The sequence below is a fragment of the Artemia sp. Qi Xiang Cuo genome, chromosome 9 (genome assembly GCF_049724085.1).
Source record: "Artemia sp. Qi Xiang Cuo chromosome 9, ASM4972408v1, whole genome shotgun sequence".
Taxonomy (NCBI): Eukaryota; Metazoa; Arthropoda; class Branchiopoda; order Anostraca; family Artemiidae; genus Artemia; species Artemia sp. Qi Xiang Cuo.
In genome coordinates, this window is record NC_142802.1 from 74,615,238 (window position 1) to 74,640,643 (window position 25,406).

The window sequence follows — 25,406 nt, forward strand, 5'->3', positions numbered from 1 at the left end:
ACAAAATACTCGCAAACCGGTTTGCACATTCTTGGAATATTCTTATCCCCTGAAGTTGAGATAACGCCATATGTGTCTGCTCGAAATGATGGGATATGTGTGTGCTCGGACGTATTAAAGGGTTATGGAGGATTTACAAAAAAGTGCCAGCACCAGGGATCGATAGGAGTTGGCTCTTGTGGAAGTATTGCCTCCCATACTACTAAGGCGTAGAAATTCAAACTTAAAACGAAAAGAAATCACTACAAACTGCAAATTTGTTTCACCCTCCTCCTTTAAACCTTCTAAAGGTAATTTCTTCTTTTGCACTTTACTGAGAATCAATTATGTTTTAAACTTTTTTTTATATTTATCACATTCATGTTTTTTATAGAAAAAAACATTTAAAATTAAAATCAGAGCAGAAATAAATTCATATCATAACTTAAAGTTTTAAAAATCAAAGTTATTACCAATGAATAATCGGAACCCTAAACGAGCAAAATATAAAAAAATAATAATGGCATAAAACAGAAATATATCAGAAAATTAATTAATAAGTGAGTCCTAACAGGAACTGGAATCAAAATGAATTTACATACAAGCCATTTTTAGTATAAGTGTTGAAAAAATGCATTTACTCATCTTTATCCATTGACTTTATTTTTGATGGGGTTACTTGTTTTTAATTTATGTTTGTTTTTGTTTTTATCTATTCATTGATAATAATTACCGTTTGCTATAAGTTTGAGTTGTTACGTGAATTCATCTTTGCTTGAGTTAGGTTTTAAAATGCCTCTTGACATTTTGAAAAACTTCTTTTCTGGAAATGCTCTGTAGATTAAATGCTCTAAATAATAGAATGAGGAAAATGAGAAGTTTGAAACAAACTTAAAAACATTTTCTCATCTCATTAATGGACGAAAAGAGCAAAAAAAGAGCAAAAATTGACATTTTTCAAGACTAAAAATCAAAGGCTGGGGCAGTCCTGACACATATTGTAGATATGCAAGGACGACTTTTTGTGTCACAGCCCATCCTTGTTTTTCTAGTGGCAAAAATTTCTATTTCAAAAGGTAGTAGGAATTTTTTATTTCTCGAAGCATTACTATGAGAAAGTCAAATTCTGATTTGAACAGTCCGGTTTGAACGGTGTTTCCCCTCGTTTAGGGTAAAAAAAAGTAGAAACTAAATATAAAAAAGTTGGTTTTCCCCAATAAAAGTAAAGAGTGATGTGAAAACAAACAGAAATTGTTCTGTTTAATAGTGGGGCTATCCCTTTGTCAATCCCCTCCCTGCTTATTACTCAGATCTAACGGAGCTCATGTCTGAAAAGTCGTTCAATAGCAATTGTAGTAATAAGTTTTCTTTTTTTTCTTTATATTTTTTTCATTGTGTAATAAGTTTTTAAATCGCTCACTTGGGTAACCAATCTTAACGAACCACTTCTTCAATTACGTCTTTTGTTTTACCTCACGCTAAAGGAAAGTGATACTCTGCAAAGAAAATGTATCAAACTAAGGATTCTGCGCCAGTTGTCCGTGTTTTCCTAGAGATTTTTGGGAAAAAAGTAAGTAGTGAGATACAGCACTCCTAAGAAGATGATAAGGGGATGTTTCGTGAAATATTAGAAGAATGAATGGATTAACTAATAGGATACTATTAATATTTACTGGGATTAACTTCATAAGCAGTAAGTGACTTCATTTGAAGGAAAGTGACAGAACTCATCTAAGAACAAACGTTTAATGTCTAATTGACGGTAGGGAGAGAAGGCGATAAACCATGCCACTTTGAATAAAAAGAAAAATCCAAAGTGATATTACTCAGTTAATCAATTAATTGATGAATAATTCTTAGCTTTTGATTCAAAAGGAATTAAAAAAGGTTAAAAATATCAATTCGTTCATAGTAGAAAAGTAAGTAAATAGCGACTGTCAATAGTAATTGAAATTATAAAAATAAATGCTTTGATTACAATACGGATAATAATTATTAGTATAAGACAGTTTTTATTAAAAAGGGATAAAAATTCTTCAAAGAGTATCCAGATGAAAAAGAACAACGTCAGAAGATATTTTTTAAAGTACTCTTTCTAACGTGAAGTTTCTTGCAGAAGCAAAATTCCTCTTGAGTAGGACATTTATTCATAATGATTTTCGTTTGGCAAATTTTAAAATTTTTATCTTTCCAAAATTTTCTCCAATCCTTAGTGCTGTTTTTAGTATATTCTCTGAGGCCAACCTGACTCTTATACATGATAATGGTAATAAGCTTACCTAAGCTATGGATGTCATCCATAGCTTAGGTAAGCTTATTACCATTATCATGCTGTTTTTAGTGCTGTTTGGGTTCAAAATTTACAAGATACAATTTTTATTTTTCTGTTTTTATTCATACTGAAAATGTTTTCTTTTCTGATACTGATATATACTATGTATCCCTCTATTTAATCTTGCAATCTGTGTATTATTACAGTTACGCCGTATCTGATATTCTCAAATTTCTGATAATTGTCAAAAACCGTTTGCTGAGCAGCATTCATAGGGAGAAGCTGGAGGGGATGTATGTTCAATCATACTTTGATCCTCCTGATGTGCAACATCCTGCTAACCCTCCATTTGAGAAAAGAATAGCAAACTACTAAAACTACTACTACTAACTCACTGCATCACCAAGTCACCTGAGGTCCACAGAGCTACGCATAATCCTCCTTCATCGCAATCTATTCAAAGCCTTCCTCTTTACATCCTCCTAAGAAGTACCCATTTCCCTTAAATCATTCCTTATTGCATCCTCCCGCCTCATTTTGGGATGACTTGCTTTTAAATTGGCCAGACAGTTTGTTCACAAGAACAATCTTTGCCATTAAGTCATCCTTCATTAGCAGGACGTGTCGTAGCCATCTCATTCTTTCTCGTATTATAGCCCTAGAAAGCGAGATTAAACCATATTTTTCATATAGCTTACTGTTTGAGATAAGGTCAGTCAGTCCGGTACCCAAAACAATCCGTAGGTAATTTCTCTGGAAAAAATATAGCAAATCTTTCTCCGTTTTTCTGAGTGCTCACGCTTCAGAACCATACTTGGCCACTGTCATCACTGTAGCTTCCAATATTATATTCTTGGTTAGCAGACTTATATTACTATGCTTCCAAATTTTATTCAACTGTGAAAAAACAACCTTGTCCTTGGCTTTTCTACTCTTAACATCTTCACTTCAAACACCATCTTTACTAATGATACTACCTAGGTTAGTGAAGCTGTCCACTTGATTGATCTTCTCATTACCCAACACCATCTCTTCACCTTCACTTATTCCTAGCCTTAGTGGTTTAGTATTACACTAACTTTCAAACCTATCACAAACAACAAAAGTACGAAGAACAAAAGGGAAATCTTTTTGTAAGACAGTGGACAAAAAGATTTCCCTTTTGTTCTTCGTACTTTTGTTGTTTGTGATGGAAAGGCAGTGTGGTCTTCGTCGCTATTTTCAAACCTATCCTTGCAACCAAAACTCGCATAACCTCTAAAAGTTCATTTTGCTAATATTTTCATCTAGGATGCTTGAATCGTCAGTATAGTCTAAGTCTAGAAGAGTTCTACTTTCCCATTTGAATCTGTGTTCTCTCATTGCCTTTCCTGTGCTCTTTAGGGCAAAGTCCATTAAAATGATCCATATAAATGGGAATAGAACGCAACACTCAGTAACTCTTGTTTTAAAACGAAACCAGCTACAAACCTCATTTTTCAACTTAAGTGTAGCAATGTTATTCTCGTACATAGCACTAATTACTTTGATATATTTATCTGGTATACTGCAGGATAGGAGTTTAATTACATAAGACGGGTCAAAATATCTGACACGCCCTTTAATAGTAACAGTAATTATATGCTATATTACGTTTGGGCTTAACGAGTTGAAAATTAGCCTATTTTTCACTAAAGAAGTCCTCAGTTTTTTTGTTATTGGTTTATAAATCATTTTTGCACCTACTCTCTTTTTGCAACCCCGGGTAGCCACTATGAATTAAGTTTAGACTTTACTCATTTTTCCACAAAATTTTGCAATTGAGACATAGATTGTTTTTACTCGGGATTTAGTTTATTCTTGCACTTAGTTCGATGTTAGCTCATTGTTTATCTGAATACAAATTTACCTCTCTTTTGTATCGAATCGGGATTTAGCTAGTTTTTGAGCTAGCTGAGTCAGGAATTGGCTAGTTTTGCAATTTTTCAGCTAAATCATCAGCTCAGATAAGATACTTTTGTCGCAATGAGTAAAGGTAAGCAAGGCCCTTCTTGCCAAGTCAATTTGCAGACCTGACCTACCTGGGGTGTGGACCCAGTCAGGCTTAGCTCCTTGTACCGAGTTATTGTGTGGCCGGGGCTTGGTTTGTCTTCACACAGAGTCAGGACTCTAGCTAATGTTCATGTTGCGGATTCACTTAGCCTGGTAGGCCTCAAATCAAGACGTGTGCTATTTGTGCACAGAAACAAAACTTCGCTCATTCTTGTACCAGTACTGAAAATCGACAAAATTTGAAAGGATGCGGCAATTAGCTCATTTTTAAACCAAGAGAAAAGCTTAGCTCGTTTTCGCGTATCCAAAACAAAATTCCTTAGCTTGGCTTTAGCTAGTCTTAGCAACCGATTCAGCACTTATCTTGTTTTTGTACAAAGTCAGGACTTAGCAATCCTTTGCAATGAATCAGGACGTAGCTCATTGTCAAGTCGGGTGAGTCCAAAACTTGGCATGTTTTTGTGCAAAATCGAGCCTTTCTTTTATTTGAACAAGTATGAGGTATTCAGTATTCCCACCTCTTCTTGATCGGAAATTATTTGTAAAATAATGATTTTATGAATAGTTGGAGGCCATTCACCCTTGGGCCCCTTGGCTTATTCCTTGTTGGAGGTATAATTCTAGAATTTCTATTCGTTTAAGTGAAATCATTATGTCAAACATTATTCCAATGTTTATTGGACCTCAGTGGTGCCAGAAAGCAAGAAATGGCATAGGGGGGGACGTCCTCCAGTCTCTTTTTGAGCTTTGTAAGATGCAATTTAGCATCCAATTCAAAGTCGAATGAATCTCCTACCACCCAGTCTAAGCAAAGAGGCACAGAAAAAGACACATCGGTCTATTTTAAGTCCACTTTACGCAATTGAGTCTTATCCACTGTAAAGTAGCCTACTTATAATTAGCTGCAGTATTAACAGAGTAACAGTTGTCAAGGTAACATCAGCAATATTGGTATGGCTTCTTTTATTGAACCATAAATTATAAATGCATTATTGGTAGTTTTTGAAAAGACTTGCTGTAAGCTCCAATAGTTCTTATTAAAACAGCACAATTACCAGTGTTTTACCACAGTGTTGCTTGTATTAGTTTACCAGTAAAATATGTTTCTCAGACAGTACATGGTAACTAACTGCAACATTTAGTTACAGAATTGTACGGCAATGCCCTTTTTAAGGGACCAAAAGACTGGAGGATAACTAGCTCTCCCTTTCTAACACCTCTTTCCCCAAGCATATCTGACCAATATTTAGAATTAGCCATTTGGTTCGGCATGGTTGAAAGGTCCAAGAGCTATTCCACTTGGAACGAAATAACGGGGATGAAATGAAGGGCGGTAAATTATCCGAATAATCTTTTGTTTACATATAGCCTAGTATTTGATATTCATAATTGGGAAGATTTTTCGGTGGAGGGGGAAGGATTTACGCAGGACAAATTTTCTGTGGGGTGAATTTTAGCAAGGGATCCTTTCATAGTTGATTTTACGGGATAAATTGTTTATGGGGGGGGGATTTCAGCATGGGTTGAAAATCAATCAGAAATAAAAAAAACTGAAAATAAAGAGAATTTCCAGAGGGAATGGTCCAGAGAAAATTCACCCGGGGGAATTTTCAGTGAGAAAAGAACTGTTCAGGGGGAATATTTAGGCGGGATTTTGTGTAAGAGGAATTTTCCATGAAAGAAATTTTCCGTGGGGGAGATTTCCACGAGAGGAATTTTCCGTTGAAGGGGGGGATTATACGGAGAAAATTACCCACAAAAAGGGTTGGTGGATTTCCAGGCATTACATAACAAATCGATCAAAATTAAATAAAAAAACTTTTTTTTCAACTTACTTCAAAGTAAGTTGATTTTTCTTTTTTCCAATTCTTTAGTACCGACTGCTGAATCGGAACAAGGGCGTTGAATCGGCATAAGAAGCTTTTTAAAGCATTATAAAGCCTTAGCGTAACGAGCAAGGAGTCGAGGGGGGGGGGTAGTCCTCATCATATACTGAATGATTTCTGTTTGTTTTAAGTTTTTATGTTGCTCCTTATTTTCAGTTGAAAAAATACATTCTTATTTTAATAATTTACTTTAAAAATTTAAAATTTAGTTTAAAAATTAATAATTTAATTTTAATTTTAATTAATTTAATAATTTAATACATTCTTAATTTAATAATATATAAGGATTTGATGTTAAGTCATTCCTACTCCACAAAGTATGAAAGTCCCAAGAAAGAGAAAAATAAACTTGTTTCATTAGTATATGTGTTGTAAATAAACTTTAGATTAGAACTCCTGAGGACATTTCATGCTATTACTTAACCCCTTACATGCCTACAAATTCCAATTGCATTCAAATCCCTCGCAGTTAACCTATAAAGGGCAAGCAATTTCTATCAGATAATTAAATTAGAGGATTTTATTATTTTTTTTTTATTGAAGTATATCCATCGAAATCAATTCAGAAAATTTTTGGTGAATTCACTTTCCATTACCTGAAGGTAGAGTTTCTATAAATTATTGCATCTGGGAAATTTTTTTAAATGTTTTATCATTCTTTGGTGAAATGGTGTTCTACCCGTCGAAAGATTTACCAAATTTTGCCTGTACAAATATTTTTATTGAGCCTCCGCTTGAACGAGACTTGGTTGCATAGTCAAGTGGTACCATGGGACCAAGCTTCACTTGGTTAAGCAAATATTAGACAGAAAGCAGTGGCCAAAACATCTCCCTCCTCCTTCTCCCCGTGGTAATGCGTACCTCCATACCCTGATTGACACAAGGGAAAACCCTTTTAAGCAATCTTTTACATGTAACTCCACTAGCTTCGCTCAATAAAGTGAATTTTAGACATAAAAACGGTGTCCAGTGTACTGCCTCCCCCCACTAAGTAGAAAACTCTCCCCTTACACTTCGTGTTAAATTACCCCTGTGGAAAATACAACCCCCCATACCCTGATTCACACAAATCAAAAACCTTTTGTATTAATTTTCTTAATTAAGTTTCACTGACATACATTTTAATTTTTGTCTTGTCAATCCCCGTAGAAGAGCCTGCAGACTCTACAAAAGTTCAATTGACCAGTTCTTACAATCTGCAAGGTTCAATTGACCTACATGGTGATTAACTAATGAAACGATCGCTGCATACAGGTTATACAAACAGAGAATCAAATACAATGCAATATTAGCCCATTCAAAATGTTTAAAACTAGTAATGACATGATTAATTATTAATAGCCCTTGCCAAACCGTCAAATTTCATTTTAACAGTTTTTTTTTCAGTTTCAGAGCCTGTAGTTTCAGTTAACAGAAGAGTTATATCGGGCCTAAAATAATGCATTTGAGTTTAGAGTAGACATAATAAATCCCAACGAATCTAGAATAGTCCTAGAAGCAGGGGTGTAATTAGCTATGGAGCAGGGGGTTAACTGCCCCCTCCAGGCCCAAGTTTTTTCCTCCCCCAGACCTCATTTTGCCCCCCCCCCAGCTGAAATTTGATTTCTGCAAAAAATATTGTCAAAATTAAGATAAGCCTGCAAAATTCAAGCATCAAGAGAAACAGGTCAGTTTTCTTTAGTATATTTTTGCCTGTAAGGTAACATAAGACACATTTTTCAGATTTCACTTTTATTTTTACTTGATTTGGAAAAACTGGCTCCAACTTTGCCCCCCTCCCCCAGTATTTTGTGAAACTACGCCACAACCTAGTAGGTTCCAGGCTGAGTCTGAATCTAAAGCCCACTAGTGTGGAATTAAACTCTATCTATTATGTGGTCTTTAATGATGCATTCATTCCTTTCTTAGGATTAATTAAAAAAAACTTTCCGAAAAACAAGTTTTTCAAAGAAAAGTAAAGGCCATTTTAAACTTAAGCTCAGCAGATACAAATACCTTTTAAAATTCAAACTCAAAGCGACCAGAAATTATTAAAGAATAAATGAAACCCAAAACGAACAGAAAATAAATAAACAATCATAGCAAAAACATACAAAAAGCAATAATATAAATGAATAAATAAATCTTAAAGCGAATAATGCTTAGATTGAATATTAAAATCGTTCAATAATATATATATTTTAAATAGTTAAAGAAAACTTAAAATAACCGAGTCAAACACAAAATGAGGAGAAAATAATATAATTTGGGCGCAAAACCCCTATGCCTTCCCAAGGCCAGAAAAAAAATTGCACTTTACTGAAAAAATATAAATGTTTTACTTTTATAACTTTAATAAATCAAATAATATTATCATTTTGATTACTAAACATCAGTATATATATATTAAACTGACACTGCACATTCATTTATATTTTTTCAGTAAGTGCACATTCATTGGCCCTGGTGGTTGTGTCGACCCTGGAGTTTTAATATCTGATGGTTGAACTATTTTTAACAAAATGATCACCTGAAATTTTTATCAGATGGGTTTGTCCATCCGATACACCCAAAGGCGTGGAGGGCAGGAAGGGTTAGTTGCCCTCCGATCTTTTTTCACTCTGAGAAAATGAACTACAACGTTTAATTTCCATTCAAATGAACCCTCTCTGAAGTTTATACGAGCATACCGTCCATAAGAACCATATATGCACCCAAAGCAATACTTACAACGCCTGACCCGGCCCTGGGGAGGGGGGGATGTGTCGACACAGGAGTTTTTCTTTTCTGACCTTTGAACTATTTTTAACGAAATGACCATGCGTAAATTTTTAACAAAATCTTTGAACTATTTTTAACAAAATGGCTACCTCAAATTAGGGGGACCAGTTGCCTTCTGATCACTTTTTACTCTTAAAAAGGGCACTAGAACTTTCGATTTCCAATTGAATAAGCCCCCTTTGAAGTTTATACGACGACCCCTTCTATATGAAGTGCCTCTAGGCTAATAATAAATGGAATGTGGGGGAGGCTATCTGCCCTCCAATCAATTTTGACTCTTAAAAAATGAATTACAACTTTCAATTTCCAATCAAATGAGCCCTTTAAGAAGTTTAAACGAGTATCCCTTCCATAACAACCATATATGTCCCCAGGGCACAATTTACAGCGCCTACCCCGGGGCCCTGGGGGCTATGTCGACACCGGAGTTTTTTATTATCAGAACTTTGAAATATTTTTAATGAAATGTCAATCTCAAAATTTTTATCTGATGCATTTAGGGCGTGGAGGTGGGGGGCTAGTTGCTCTCTGATATCTTTTGACTCTTGGAAAGTGAACAAGAACTTTCAATTTCGAATCAAATGAGCGCTCTCCGAAGTTTATTCGAGCATCCCTTCCATAAGAAATATATATGCCCCTAGAGCGTTAATCATTATACCTGCCTCCGGGTCCTGGCGGGTTCCGTCGACACAGGAATTTTTCTTATCTGACCTTTGAACTATTTTTAATGAAATGGGTATTGTAAAAATTTTATTGGATGGGCTTGGGAAAAAAGGGTGTGTGTGGGGGGGGGGGCTAGTTGCCCTCGCATATCTTTAGATTCTTAAAAATTGAACTAGAAATTTTAATTTCAAATCAAATGAGCCCCCTCTGAGGTTTATACGAGCATCCCTTTCATAAGAACCATATACGCCCCCAGGACAACACTTACAACGTCTATCCCCCCGGGCTCTGGGGATCGGGGGGTGTTTTTGTTATCTAATTTTTTAACAATTTCCAAAACACTGGCTAACTCAAAATCTGTAGTGAACGGGTCTGGGGAAAAACAGAGCGTGGGGGGGGCTAGTTTAACTCTCTTTACTCTTAAAAAGTGAACTAGAACTTTCAATTTCCAATCAAATGAGCCCTCTATGAAGTTTATACGAGCATCCCTTCCATAAGAACCATACAAGCCCTTAGGGCATAACTTAAAATGCCTTCCCCTGTAACCTGGGGGTTCTATTGACACCAGATTTTTTCTTATCCGACCTTTGAACTATTTTTAACAAAATGCCTATCTCAAAATTTTCATCAGACATGTTTTGAAAAAGAAGGTGTGGGGGGGGGGGGCTAGCCGCCCTCGGATCTCATTTGACAATTAAAAAGTGAGCTCGAACTGTCAATATCCAATCAAATGAGCCCTCTCTGAAGTTTATACGAGCATCTCTTTCATACGAACAATATATGCCCCAGAGCATAACTTACAACGACTGCCCCCGGGCCCTTGGGGGTTGTGCCGACACCTGAGTTTTTCTTATACGACTTTTGAGCAATTTTAACTTAATGGTTATCTCAAAATTTTTATTGGATGCATTTGGGGAAAAAGAGGCGTGGGGAGGGGGGCTAGTTGCCCTCCAATCTCCTTTGACTCTATAAAACTTAATCAATAATTCCAATGCACACCCAATTGAGACATCCCTATATTTTTTACAATCCTCCCATAACTAAGAACCATATATTCACCCATAGCATAACTTGCAGTACCCGGCCTCAAGTCTTGCGGGGCTATATTAACCCCTGAGTTTTCGTTAAATGGTCTTTGAACTATTTAAAAAAAGCTATCTCAAAGGTCTTATAGGATGGGTTTGAGGAAAAAAGGGCGTGGAGGGGGGGGGGGGCTAGGTGCCCTCCAATTTCTTTTAACTCTTAAAAAGTGAGCTAAACTTTCAATTTCCAATGAAATTATCCCCCTTTGAATTCAATACGAGCATCCCTTCCATAAAACCCATATATGCCCCCAGGGCATACCTTACAAAGCCTGCCCCTGGGCCATGGTGGGTTGTGTCGACACCGTAATTTTTGTTATATAATCTTTTAACCATTTTTAACAAAATAGCTATCTTAAAATTTTTATGGGATACATTCGGGAAAAAAAGTTTTTTTTTTTTTTTTGGGGGGGGGAGCTGCTTACCCTCCAATATCTTTTGACACTTATAAAGTGAACTAGAACTTTCAATTTCCAATCAGTCCTCTCTGAAGTTTATACAAGCATTCCTTCCATAAGAACCATATATGCCCCCATGGCATAACTTATAAACCTTGCCCCTGAAGACTGTGGGGGGAGTGTCCTGGTCAAACTTATAATTTCTAGAACTTTCAACCACGTTGAACGAAATAGCTATATCAAAATTTTGATTGGATGTTTTTGGGGAAATGGTGGGCGTGGAAGGGGTGTCAGTTGCCTTAAAATCATTTTCTACTATTGAAAAGTGAACTAGCCATTTAAATTTCCAATTGAATGAACCCTTTCTGAAGTTTCTACGTCAAAGTTGTCTATACAAAACCTTATATGCCCCCAGGGCATTACTTACAGCCCTCGCCCTGAGGGCTGTGGGGCACTGTCATCCTCAAAGACCTAATTTCCAGAACTTAAAACTACGTTTAATAAAATGGCTATCTCAAAATTTTGAATGGATGTGTTCGGGGGAATGATGGGCGTGGGGGGGGCTAGTTGCCCTCCAATCACTTTCAACTGTTCAAAAGGGCACTAGCCCTTTGAATTTCCAATATAATGAGCTTGTTTTGAAGTTTCTACAACAACGCCTTCTATAAAAGCCTTATATGCCCCCAGGGCATAACTTAAAACCCTTGCCCTGAGGGTTGTGGGGGAGTTTCCTCCTCAAAATACATTTTCTATCAGGATATCAAATACGCTGAACAAAATGGGTATCTCAATATTTGATTGGATATGTTTGAGGGAATGATGGGCGTGGGGGGGGGGTCTAGTTGCCCTCCAATCATTTTCGACTATTAAAAAGGGCACTAGATCTCTCGATTTCCATTCGAATGAGCCCCCTTTGAAGTTTTTACGACGACCCCTTCCATATGAAGTGCCTTTGGAAAAAAATAATAATAATAATAAACAAATAATAAAACATTGGAGCCGTATGGCCTTTACTAAAGGCAACGCTACAGCGTTGCCTCTGATATTTATTAAATAAAAAAAAACAAGTTTTTTAAACTGAAAGTAAGGAGCGACATTAAAACTTAAAACGAACAGAAATTATTCCGTAGATGAAAGGGGCTGTCCCCTTCTCAACGCCTCGCTCTTTACGCTAAAGTTTGAGTTTCCCACAACTTTATTTTTTTAAACAATAAAAAACTTTAGCGTAAAGAGCGAAGCGTTGAGGAGGGGATAACCCCTTTCATATACGGAATAATTTCTGTTCGTTTTAAGTTTTAATGTCACTCCTTACTTTCAGTTTAAAAAACTTGTTTTTTTATTTAATTTCTGATCGCTTCTTAGTTACTGCAGCTTTTATTTTGGCTCACCGTCATTGAATAAGTAAAACAAAATTTGCATATTAATTTTACTTTTCTTTTGCTAAATGGTTTTCTCTAAGTTTGGATCTGACATAATTTACAAATTAACTTACGTAACGAACTTCTATAATCGTATATTTTTATTACGTATATTATGGGGTTCGCCCCCTAGTCAATACCTCGCTCTTTATGTTAAATTCAAATCGTGTTCCAATTCTTTAAGAATGACTCCTTAATCACAAAGGCCGTTAATTATAGTAAATATCTCTGATGAAAGTACAAAAAAAAAATTCTCTTGTGAATCAGACGAAATTGGGAAAAAAAGGGCGTAGTTGGGGGCCAAGTTACCCTCCAACATTTTTGGTCTCTGAAAAGAACACTATAACGTTTAATTTCCGTTCGAATGAGCTCTCTCTTGATGTTGTAGGACCACGGGGTCGGTACGATTACCCCTTAAAAAAAAAAAAAAATAAACACGCATCCGTGATCTCTTCTGGCAAAAAATACCAAGTTGCACATTTTTGCACTTTGCAGATATGAGCTAGAAACCAATGTAATAGGGTTTTCTGATACGCTGAATCTGACGGTGTGATTTTTATTAAGATTCTTTCACTTGTGGGGGAGCCTTTGATGAGTTACACTAAACTTAATAAAATTTATATATTTAGAATCAGCAATATAAGCCCATTCTTTTGGTACATTTATTTACATGAAAATTCCGTTTTTTAAAGTTTCGATTAATATTGAGCCGTATCGCTTTTTTTATGTTTTTTTTATTACGTATATGTTTTTACGTCTATGAGAGGAATCTCCCCTTAGTCAATACCACGCTCTTTACGCTAAAGTTAAAATTTTGTTTAAATCACAAACCCCTGAATCACAAAGGCTGTTTAACTAGAATAGATAAGTCTTTTCAAATCACTAAAAAAAACTGTAGCGTAAAGAGCGAGGTATTGATTTGGGGGTGAACCCCCTCATATACGTAATAATTTCTGTTCGTTTTATTTTCTTATGTTGCTTCTTACTTTCAGTTGAAAAAATGTTTTTTTTAAATTTAATTTCTGATCATTTTTTAAATAATGCTGGAAAATCCGGTGCCCCCTTCATAGAAATGTCCCTTACCCCAAGAAAACATCCTCCACGGAAAGATTATCCTAGGTAACCCCCATTTCCAGCCCCCTCCCCCCCAGAAAAAAAATCCTTCCTTAAAATGTCTGTATAGTTCCCAATAACCAATATTATATGTAAACAATGGGCAAAGTTCATAACTTGCAGCCTTTCCCCTGGGAACTGTGGGGGATTAAGTCATCATAAAATACATATTTATTAGATTCTCAACTATGCTGAACAAAATGGCTATCTCAATGGCATCAAATGGCAGGTGAATTTGGGAAAAAAATGAGCGTGGGAGGGGGCCTAGTTGCCCTCCATTTTTTTGGTCACTTAAAAAGGGCACTAGAACTTTAAATTTCCGCTCCAATGAGCCCTCCTACGATATTCTAGGACCACTGGGTCAATACGACTACCCCTTGGAAAAAGAAAAAATAACAAAAAAAAACAAATAAACACGCATCCGTGATCTTTCTTCTGGCAAAAAAGGGAAAATTCCACATTTTTGTAGATAGGAGTTTGAAACCTCTGAAACCTCTACAGTAGGGTTCTCTGATACGCTGAATATGATGGTGTGATTTTTATTAAGGTTCTATAAGTAAGGGGATCTTTCACCCTTTTTTCGAAAATCAGCCAAATTTTCTCAGGCGCGTAACTTTTGATAGGTAAGACTAAACTTGATAAAATTTACATTTTTGAAATTAGCATTAAAATATGATTCTGTTAATGTATCTATTGGTATCAAAATTTTGTTTTTTAGACTTTCGGTTACCATTGAGCCGGGTCGATCCCTACTTAAAGTTCGTTACCACGAACTGTTTGAAAACTGTGTAATGCACTGACACTGTTTTACTAATATTTTTTAAATATGGATGATATAATATACAAATTTTATAAGACTTTGAGAATAGATGTATCATTGTGCACATGTAGGCTACGTAAATCGCGTGTATGAAATATGGGATCAAAGTCTTATAATGTAGAATATACTATTTGTTCCAGTCAGTGATTTATTATTTTCAAATTTTGTCAGAGTCTCCTTGAATTCCCCCTCATCCCAAAAAAGGTGGTTCGGAAAAGTATTCCCAAAAATTAACTTTAAAAAATTTAAGATTTCTATATTATATTAACTTTTTTTATTTACAAACTTTAATTTTCAAGGAGATTTTGGAGAACTAAATTCTTTCGGGAGTACCTAGAAAACCTTCCCTAAGAAATGAGTAATAGAATCAAAGGCTTTAATTTATTTATTTATTAATTGAAAACCCGTCTACAAAAACTTGAAAAGGACGGAGCAAAATATGAAAAAAACTAAAGAAAAGAAAACAACAGTATGAGATACATATCAACAAGACAAATAAAAATCAAATAATAACGCCAATGACAAATAAATCAAGAATCAAAATCAAAACGAAGCTAATCCCAGGACAAAATAAAAACAAAACCAAACAAAGCAAAAGCAAATTCACACATACAACATCAACATATTCATACATAAATAAACCAAAAATAAAAGAAAAAATATAAATCTCCGCAATAAACACTCGCAGTAAACACAAATCACTTAAATACTATTGAACTAAAACGGGGTACCAATCATTTTTTGAGTATGAAGAACTAAGTCTTCAGTTACGCTTTTTAATTAACTTAGAGATTGCAAGTCCTGGGTCAGCAAGTCCATACTTTCCATCCAATGGAGAATTCCGATGCCATTGCGGTAGTCGAAGAAAATACTTGACTAACTAAAAGAAAATAGACCGTACTTTCAGACAATCAGTTCGAGTAAACAGTTTCCAGAACGGAGCAAAAAAAAATGTGAGGGAGGGCTACATTATTGAAAAGGTTAGCTAATAGTAGGCGGTTGAATCGAACTTTTGATGCAACAATCGATGCATAAGAAGCAGATATACTTCGTACGAGATGGTCTAAGAGAAGGGATTTGGCGCGGCGTAGCGACGAGCCAATGGAAAGACCTAGATTAACGAGGTAGTAAACAGCTCTAACAGTGGCATCGCCAAGTGCTCTAGAGGACAGTGGCTCACCTTTCCAATTAAAAGAAAAAACTATTTCTGACTTATTAGCATTGAAACGAAGGCCAAGTTTAAGATGTTCCTATTGAAGTGTGACAAACACCTCGTTCATTCTTTGGATGGTACGGCTGAGATTTAAAGCGTCATCTGCATAGCAAACTAGAGACAGATTCAATGAAGATAGCATCAGAGATGTAGAGAACTGGTTCATGGGCATCCAACATACAATTATTGAAAAGATTAGGAGGAGAAACTGCTCCTTGACGTGCATGTTTCAAGACAGGAATGAGTTTCCTATGTGGAATAGGGGGAATATTCTTGTCCGGAGGTAGTTTCAGGCGAATACATAATCGATAGTACATATCTCAAAGACACGTAGTCACCGAAGAATTTAGTCCGCGTTTGGCCACTTTGAGGAGTATAACTGGTTGGATGAGGGAATCAAAGGCACGTCTGATAACGTGACTAGCGAGAGTTACACATTCTTCTGAGGACTCGATATCAACTAGTACATTGGCTACAACTGTAAGGGCATCAGCACAGCCTATTCCCCGCTTGAACCCGAACTGGTGAGGTGGAGTGTCACATATCTGTTCAAGGTCAGATAAAAAAAGAATCTCAAAGACTTTAAGTCGCAATGAAGTCGCAATCGTAATAGGTCGAAATTAAAAACATTCTGGGTTTAGTTTTCCTTTTTTGGGAATTGGGATAACATTGCAAAAATCTCCAATGCAAAAAGAAGAGGGCACAATTCGCTGCGTAAAAGTCATCTGCATTAAAAGTGCCAAGTGTTGGACTAATGCCACTCCCCCAAACTTCAAATGCAAAGCACTGATGTGGTCAATACCATAGGATGATTTAGGTTGTAAACGCCCAATGATATATACAACTGATGTTGTGCTAACAACCAATTCTCTGTTGGGACTGGTAGCAAGGAAATTATCTAACTCAGTTTCATAAACAATGTTCAAGGTTCTGGCCAGGTGCAGCAAATTAGGATTCATAGTGGGCATACCATTCTTCATCAGGAATGTCAGCCGCAGAGACAGATAAAGGAGACCTATCTCTGCAAGAGATAATTCTGAAAAGAAGATTTTTGTCATTTTTAACAATAGGCGAATAGGCTTTTAATAGTTTTCTACAATGAAGAGTCAGAGCCTTAGAAAACTTCTCTTTATTTTATTTATTAACTGAAAACCCGTAAACAAAAACTTGAAAAGGACGGAGCAAAATGAAAAAAAAGAAAAGAAAACAACTGTACGAGGCAAGTATTGACAAAACCAATAAAAATCAAATAAGAACGTTGATTACTAATCCAAGGACAAAATAAGAACAAAATCAAACAAAGCAAAGGCAAATTCACACGCACAACGTCAACATATTCATACATAAATATATATAAAAAAAAATCAACAGCAGACGAAGCTATTGCAGTAGAAGTGGGCCTAGCTCATGGCCAAATACTTTTCTACTGTGTTTTTCAGTAACTCGAGAGATAGCTATTTCTGGTCGGCAAATTTGTATTTTTTAACTATAGCTGAATTTCTGTGCCAAGGTGGTAGACGTAGTAAATATTTTACAAAACGGAAAAACAGCGAAGGGATTTTTGACTTTTCAGATTTTGTAAATATTTTCCAACATGGGGCGATGTACAATATATGTGGGAGGGCTACTGCATTGAACAGGCTAGCTAAGAGATGACGATTGAAGCGGAACTTGCAAGTGACAATAGAGGTGTAATGTGCTGACATTCGACGGTTAAGATACTCGATGAAAAGAGATCTAGTGTGACGTAAAGAGGACCCGATGGGGAGGCCTAAGTATACTATATGATCAGCAGGCTGAACCGTTGACCTTCCAAGTGCTATTGAAGGGGATGTAGGACTCTTCCAGTTGAAAAGAACTATTTCGGAATTTAACTGAAGCCCAACCTTGAGGTATTCATCTTGAAGGGTAGCAAAAATTTCACTGATTCGCTGTAGCGTACGACTGGGTTTCAGAATATCATCCACGTAGCACACAAACGACAGATTAGTAGATGCCAGAATTAAAGAGCAGGGGCATTGGTCTTGAGCCTCAAGGACTTAATTATTGAAGAAATTGGGGGAAGTCACTGTACCTTGTCGAGCGCCCTTTAAGACCGGTATGAGCCTTTTCCTAGGAATCGGAGGCAAACTTTTATCTGGCGGAAGTTTCAGTCGAATGAATAGCCGTGTATACATATCCCTGAATGTACGAATTATATCCGGATTCAGTCCACGCCTACCAGCTTTAAAAACATTGCAGAGTGAATGAGTGAGTCAAATGTGCGTCTTACGTCATGGCCAGCAAGAACTAGACTTTCTCCCGCGGAGTCGACATCAATAAGAACGTTTGCTACTACAGTGAGAGCGTCAGCACAGCCAGTTCCTCGTTTGAAGCCAAATTGAAGCCAAAAGTTCTCTTTGTATAGAGTCGAACAAGATTCACAGTACAAGTCAAAGGACGGTCACAATCCTTCCAGAGTTTGAACGAAAATTTTGTTTCGAGGCAAGAAGCAACAAAATCAGGGTTCAAAGACCAGCCTGGAATGATACCCTTACGTATTTTCACAATGTTAGCCGCGTATTTTTAATCAGCACAGTCAGGAGTTCTATAGTACAGAGGATGAAAGTATCAAACTTTTTGTGAAATATCAACTTTTTGTCATTTTGTGTCCCAAAAGGTTATTTGATATTAACTATATTGAATAAAAAGTTATATTTGAAGTGGAAGTAACGAGCAGTGTTAAAATTTAAATGAAATATAAATCTTCATGTACACTAGAGGGGCTGTCCCTTGCCCCTATAAGTAGAAAGGCCTCATGAGCTCGTGACACTCACCCCTGCTGCCGTCTACAATTTAGTCTAACTCTGTCAGTCATTAATCAAATTGTTTCCGGGGAAGTTAATTAATGTCTGACAGATGACGTCAAGTTAATTAATGTCTTTGGAGTTCGACCGGAATTGTTTCCGGGGCAAAGTTTAGATCACACGTGACAGATGATGTCATGATTGATTGATTTGACACGAAAGGGGAATTAATTTGTTGTTTCCAAAGAGAATTATTGATTCAAGAAAGGGGAAGTAATTTGTTGTTTCTAAGGGGAAGGTGGGGAAGAGATATATTGATTGCGTAATCGAAGGGAGAGAATTCCCGAGAAATTGATTACATAATCAGTAGAACCCTATCAGGAGCTCGTGACGGGAATCCATTTATGTGCATAGAATGACGTAATCTACTAGGACAGTTGGATTTCTGAGAAATTTATTTCATAATCGGTAGAACCCTATCAGGAGCTCGTGACGGTAATCCATTAAAGTGCATAGAATGACGTAATCTACTAGGATAGTTGGATTTCTGAGAAATTGATTACATAATCGGTAGAACCCTATCAGGAGCTCGTGACGGGAATCCATTTATGTGCATAGAATGACGTAATCGACCAGGACAGTTGGATTTCTGAGAAATTTATTACATAGTCGGTAGAACCCTATTAGGAGCTCGTGACGGGATTCCATTTATGTGCATAGAATGACGTAATCGACTAGGACAAATGGATTTCTGAGAAATTGATTACATAATCGGTAGAACCCTATCAGGAGCTCGTGACGGGAATCCATTTATGTGCATAGAATGACGTAATCAACTAGGACAAATGGATTTCTAAGAAAGTGATTACATAATCGGTAGAACCCTATCAGGAGCTCGTGACGGGAATCCATTTGTGTGCATAGAATGACGTAATCGACTAAGACAGTTGGATTTCTGAGAAATTGATTACATAATCGATAGAACCCTATCAGAAGGTCCTGACGGGAACAAGTTACTTTCTTAATGTTCCTCCTAAGCTCAATTTCCAATTTGAGGTACTTTCCTTTTTCACCCCACAACCATACTTTACAGCAGTGTAGATATCTCCATACCAAGACTTACCTAATAATGAACAATTAGGAGCAAGCTACTTAAATAATGACCATTCACAACCCAAAATCCATATTGAAGTACTTATCTTTTTCAGAACCAAAACGCCATTACATAATCGTTGTTTCCACAACCAAAAGTAACTATTATCTATCGACGTTTCTGTTCTAGTCACTCTCTTTATGTACCCTCAAAACACAATTACAAACATGTAGTAATTTAAATTGTCACCCACAACTATACTTTACCGCTTTTTTTATACCACAACTCCAAGAAATTCTTTACAAAGACCATTACAGAGCAAGTAACATTCTTAATGACCATCCTAAGCTAAATTTTCAACAAGAAATACTTATCTTTTTAACCCAAAACTATCCATTAAAGATTTATTGATACATCTAAGAAAAGAAATGCATAAAAAAGACAATATATGAGCACGTTCAATTCTTAATGACCATCCTAAACCCATTTTTCATCTTTAATAAATTATCTTTTTAACCATCATAATTACATCACATATTTATTTATAACACATAACCAAGATATAGTTATATAAGTTATTTACATATAAAGTCTCTTTCCTTTTGTCCCTTCTAAACTCATTTTCCAACTAGGATTACAGATGTTTTTCATCCACAACTATAATTTACATATGTACGGATACTTCAAAACAAATAAATACTTTTCAAAGACCATTTCAGAGCAAGTTACTTTCTTAATATCCCTCCTAAACCAATTTTCAATTTGAAGTACTTATCTCTTCCACCCACAACTATACTTTACAACTTTTTAGTTATCTCAACACCAAGAAATACATTTCAAAGACCATTTCAGAGCAAGTTACTTTCTCAATCTCCTTTCTAAACTCAATTTTCAGCATTAAGTACTTATCTTTTACACCCACAACTATACTTTACAGCCTTTAGGTGACATACCCACTAAGAAAAAGATTTTAAAGTTTATTTCATATAGAGTTAGTTTATTTTGGTGAAATCTCTACCCATTTTACAGCTTTACTGACATAACTTGTATACCCACAACTAGCCTTGAAACAATGGATTAAAAAATAACACACCGACAAACTTTACAAAGACCATTTCAGAGCCAGTTACTTTATTAATTTCCCTACTAAACCCATTTTTTAACTTGAAGTACTTATCTTTTTCACCCACAACTATAGTTTACATCTTTTTGGTTGCCTCAACACCAAGAAATAATTTTCAAAGACCATTTCAGAAAAAGTTAAATTAAGTAGGCTAATCAATCACCAATATCCCATCTTTTATTAATGTTAAATGTAACCCACAACTTTAAAGGTCAGCATGTTGGATTCCACAAAACCAAGAAATTTATTTAAAAGAAAAAATAAGAGCGAGCTACATTCATAAAGACCATCCTCAGATCAAATACAAGCAAGACGTACATTACATTATAACCCACAACTCAAATTAAAAGGTTTTAGTATAAAAAAAAAACACGACATACTTTTCAAAGACCATATCAGAGCAAGTTAATTTCTTAATGTCACTTCTAAACCCATTTTCGAACTTCAATTACTTATCTGCGTCACACCCAACTATACAGTACAGCTTTTTGGATACATCACTACCAAGAAGTACATTTCAAAGATCATTTCAGACCAAGTTACTTTCTTAATTTCCCTCCTAAACCCATTTTCCAACTTGAACTACTTATCTTTTTCACCCACAACTATTCATGACAGATTTTTGGATACCTCAACAATTAGATATTCTTTTCATAGAGATTTTCATAGTATGATAAATTCCTATTGTCCATCCTAAATCCTATCTACAACATGGAACTCCTTGCATTTTTACCCACAACTATGCTTAGATTATTTTGGTACACCTCAACACCAAGAAATACTTTTCAAAGACCATTTCAGAGCAAGTTACTTTCTTAATGTCCCTCCTAAACCCATTTTACAATTTGATGGAAATAGATATATCACCCTAATATATTTTATGATGCATTCTTTAGAACACAGAACCTAGAAATTATGTGATATGAACAGTTAAGAGCACGATACTTTCCTAATGCCCATTATCAGCCCATTTTCGATTAAGAATTCAATTTTGTATTCATCCACAACTCTTCGTACCAGTTGATTCATGACTCAACGCTTATATATACTTGTCAAATTCAATTTCAGTGCTAGTTACGTTATTAATTAGCCTAATATAACCATTTGCATACTTGAAGTACAGTTATGTTTCATCCTAACCTAAACTTTGAAACTTTATTAATAATTAAGTATAAATAAAAATTGCAGATGACCTGCCAGAGTATGCTACATTCATAATACCTCTGCCACACTTTTTGTTTGAATAGACTATGATATCTTTTTCACCCAGAACTATACAGGACAGCTTTTCTGATACATCCGATCCAAGACATTCTTTTCATTTTCCCTTAAAGTTAAATTCACAGTATTAATTTCCCTCATTAAATCACATTCAATAATGTTTTAAATAACTTTTACTCCAACAACTATACTTTACAGCTTTTTGGAGTCCTACTAACATAGTTATTAAAATCGTAGCACATTACAGTGAAAGATACTTTTTGAATGATCATCCAAAACCCCATATCCAATAGCAAGTCATTCACGTGTTAACAAAAAACTAGAATAGACAGCTTTTTTGATACCTCAACACCAAGAAATACTTTTCAAAGACCATTTCAGAGCAAGTTACTTTCTTAATGTCCCTCCTAAACCCATTTTCCAACTTGAAGTACTTATCTTTTTCACCCACAACTATACTTTCCAGCTTTTTGGATACCTCAACCCCAAGAAATACTTTTCAAAGACCATTTCAGAGCAAGTTACTTTCTTAATGTCCCTCCTAAACCCATTTTCCAACTTGAAGTACTTATCTTTTTCACCCACAACTATACTTTACAGCTTTTTGGATACCTCAACACCAAGAAATACTTTTCAAAGACCATTTCAGAGCAAGTTACTTTCTTAATGTCCCTCCTAAACCCATTTTCCAACTTGAAGTACTTATCTTTTTCACCCACAACTATACTTTACAGCTTTTTGGATACCTCAACACCAAGAAATACTTTTCAAAGACCATTTCAGAGCAAGTTACTTTCTTAATGTCCCTCCTAAACCCATTTTTCACCAGGAATATCTTATCTACTACATCCTAAACTAGACATTACAGCTTTTTGGTTACATCAACACAATGATATTCTTTTCAATGACAATTCCAGTTCTAGTTACTTTCTTTATGTCCAACCAAAACCCATGGATTAACTTAATGAGCGTACCTTTTACACCCACCACTATACATTACAGCTTTTTGGTTACCTCTGAACCAAGAAATACTCTTCAAAGACCATTTCAGTGCAAGTAAATTTCATTTTGTCACTTATCAACCTATTTTACAAGTAGAGGAACTTATCTATTTCACCCTAAACGATATTTTGTAGGTTTTCGCGTACCTCAACACAGATATACGCTTTTCAAAGATCTTTTCAGAACAATTTGCTTTCTGATTATACCTCCTAAGCTCATTTTCCAACTTGAAGTTCATATCTTCTACACCCACAGCTATACTTTAGAGCTTTTTAGATACGTCAACACCAAGAAATACTGTTCAATGACTGTTTCAGAGCAAGCTCCTTTCTTAATGTCCTTCCTCAACCCATTTTCCAACTTGAAGTACTTAATTTCTTCACCCACAACTATTCTTTACATATTTTTGTTTACGTCAACACCAAGAAATAGTTTTAAAATACCGTTTCAAACCAAGTTACTTTCTTAATGTTCCTTCTAAATCCATTTTCCAACTTGGGGTACTTATCTTCGTCACCCACAAATATACTTTACAGCTTTTTGGATACCTCAACACCAAGAAATACTTTTCAAAGATCATTACAGAGCAAGTTACTTTCTTTATGTCCCTCCTAAACCCATTTTTCAACTTGAATTAATTATCTTTTTCACCCACAACTATACTTTTCAGCTTTTTTAATCCCTCAAATAAAAGAAATACTATACAAAGACTAGGTCAGATATTGCATCAGTTTTTATAAATAATCTCCAACTATGGGCACACATGGCGTACTAATCATTGTCACCCACAACTCGAATGTCAAGCTTTTTGGATCACAAACAACACAGAATAATACAATTCATACACAATTTACCGGAACTACAAAATATTTATTACTATCCTAAACACATTTTCAATCTTTAAGTACATATCTTTTTCACACAAAACTATTAATTACAGCTTGTTTTTTTCCACAAAAAAAATTTTTTCTTTTCATAGAACATTTCAGTGCAAGCTACATTCTTTATATCCATCCTGTGCTCATTTTTCAACTTTAAGTACTTATCCTTTGCACCCACAACTATACTTTGAAGTTTTTCTGAAACCTCAACACCAAGAAATACTTTTCAAAGGCCATTTCAGAGCAAGTTACTTTCTTAATGTCTCTCCTAACCCCATTTTCCAACTTGAAGTACGTATCTTTTTCACCCACATCTATACTTTACAGCTTTTTGGATACCTCAACACCAAGAAATACTTATCAAAGACCATTTCAGAGCAAGTTACATTCTTAGTGTCCCTCCTAAACCCATTTTCCAACTTGAACTACTTAACTTTTTCACCCACAACTATACTTTACAGCTTTTTGGATACCTCAACACCAAGAAATCCTTTTCAAAGACCATTTCAGAGCAAGTTCCTTTCTTAATGTCTCTCCTAAACCCATTCTCCAACTTGAAGTGCTTATCCTTTTCACCCAAAACTATACTTTACAGCTTTTATGATACATCAACACAAAGAAATAATTTTAAAAGAACATAAAAGATCAAGTTACAGTCTTAATGTCACTACTAAACCAATTTTTTAACTTGAAGTACTTATCTTTTTCACCCACAACTATACTTTACAGCTTTTTGGTTACCTCAACACCAAGAAATACTTTTCAAAGACCATTTCAGAGCAAGTTACTTTCTTAATGTCCCTCCTAAACACATTTTTCAACTTGGACTGCTTATCTTTTTCACCCACAACTATACTTTACAGCTTTTTGGATTCCTAAACGCTAAGAAATACTCTTCAACGACTGTTTCAGTTTATTTTACTCTCTAAAATTCTCATATAAAACCACTTTCCAAAATGACGTAATTATCTTTTTCACCCACATCTATACTTTACAGCTTTTTGGATTCTTCAAAACCACGAAATACTTGTCATAGGCATGGAAGGATATAGTTACATCCTTACTGACCCTCCTAAACCAATTTCCCAACATGATGTAAAGATCTTTTTCACCCTCCAATATACATAACTGAATTTCGTTGACCGAATTACCCAGAAACACCTTTCAATGACAATTTCATTGTTCGTACCTTAAAAATTGTCCATCCTAAACCCTAAATTCACCATGATGTACTATTCTTGTAATCACACAAATATGCTTTAAAGAATTATGTTTACCACTGAAAAACGACCTAAAAGTAAATTAAAAGTTATCTGATCGTAAATTAATTTATGTAACACAAAATAAAAAATACCAACATGTAGAGCAAAACTCTTTCACAATCCACTATACATTAGAGCTTTTTTGATTACTAAAAAACTAGAAATAATTTTCAAACACCATTTCAGAGCAAGTTACTTTCTTAATGTCCCTCCTAAACACCTTTTCCAACTTGAACTACGTATCAATTTCACCCAAACCTATACATTACAGCATTGTTGAAACCTCTACACCATGAAAAAAATTTCAAAGACAATAACAGAGCAAGTTACAATCCCACTGACCATCATAAACCCATTTTCCAACTTGAAGTACATATCTCTTTAACCCTAAAATATGCAGTAC

At 35.4% G+C, this 25,406-nt stretch overlaps 1 protein-coding gene across 1 annotated transcript in view; it reads left to right on the forward strand.

Moving 5' to 3' along the window:
- Positions 1-1,588: 1,588 nt before the first annotated feature.
- The window catches only part of LOC148949025 (acetylcholine receptor subunit alpha-like), a 310,500-nt gene continuing 286,682 nt past the window's right edge, over positions 1,589-25,406 (forward strand). The window contains exon 1 of the mRNA XM_089095090.1: positions 1,589-1,672. Within this exon, the coding sequence (XP_088951216.1) occupies positions 1,615-1,672 (58 nt within the window). The 5' untranslated portion in view covers positions 1,589-1,614. The remainder of the gene's footprint in view (positions 1,673-25,406) is intronic.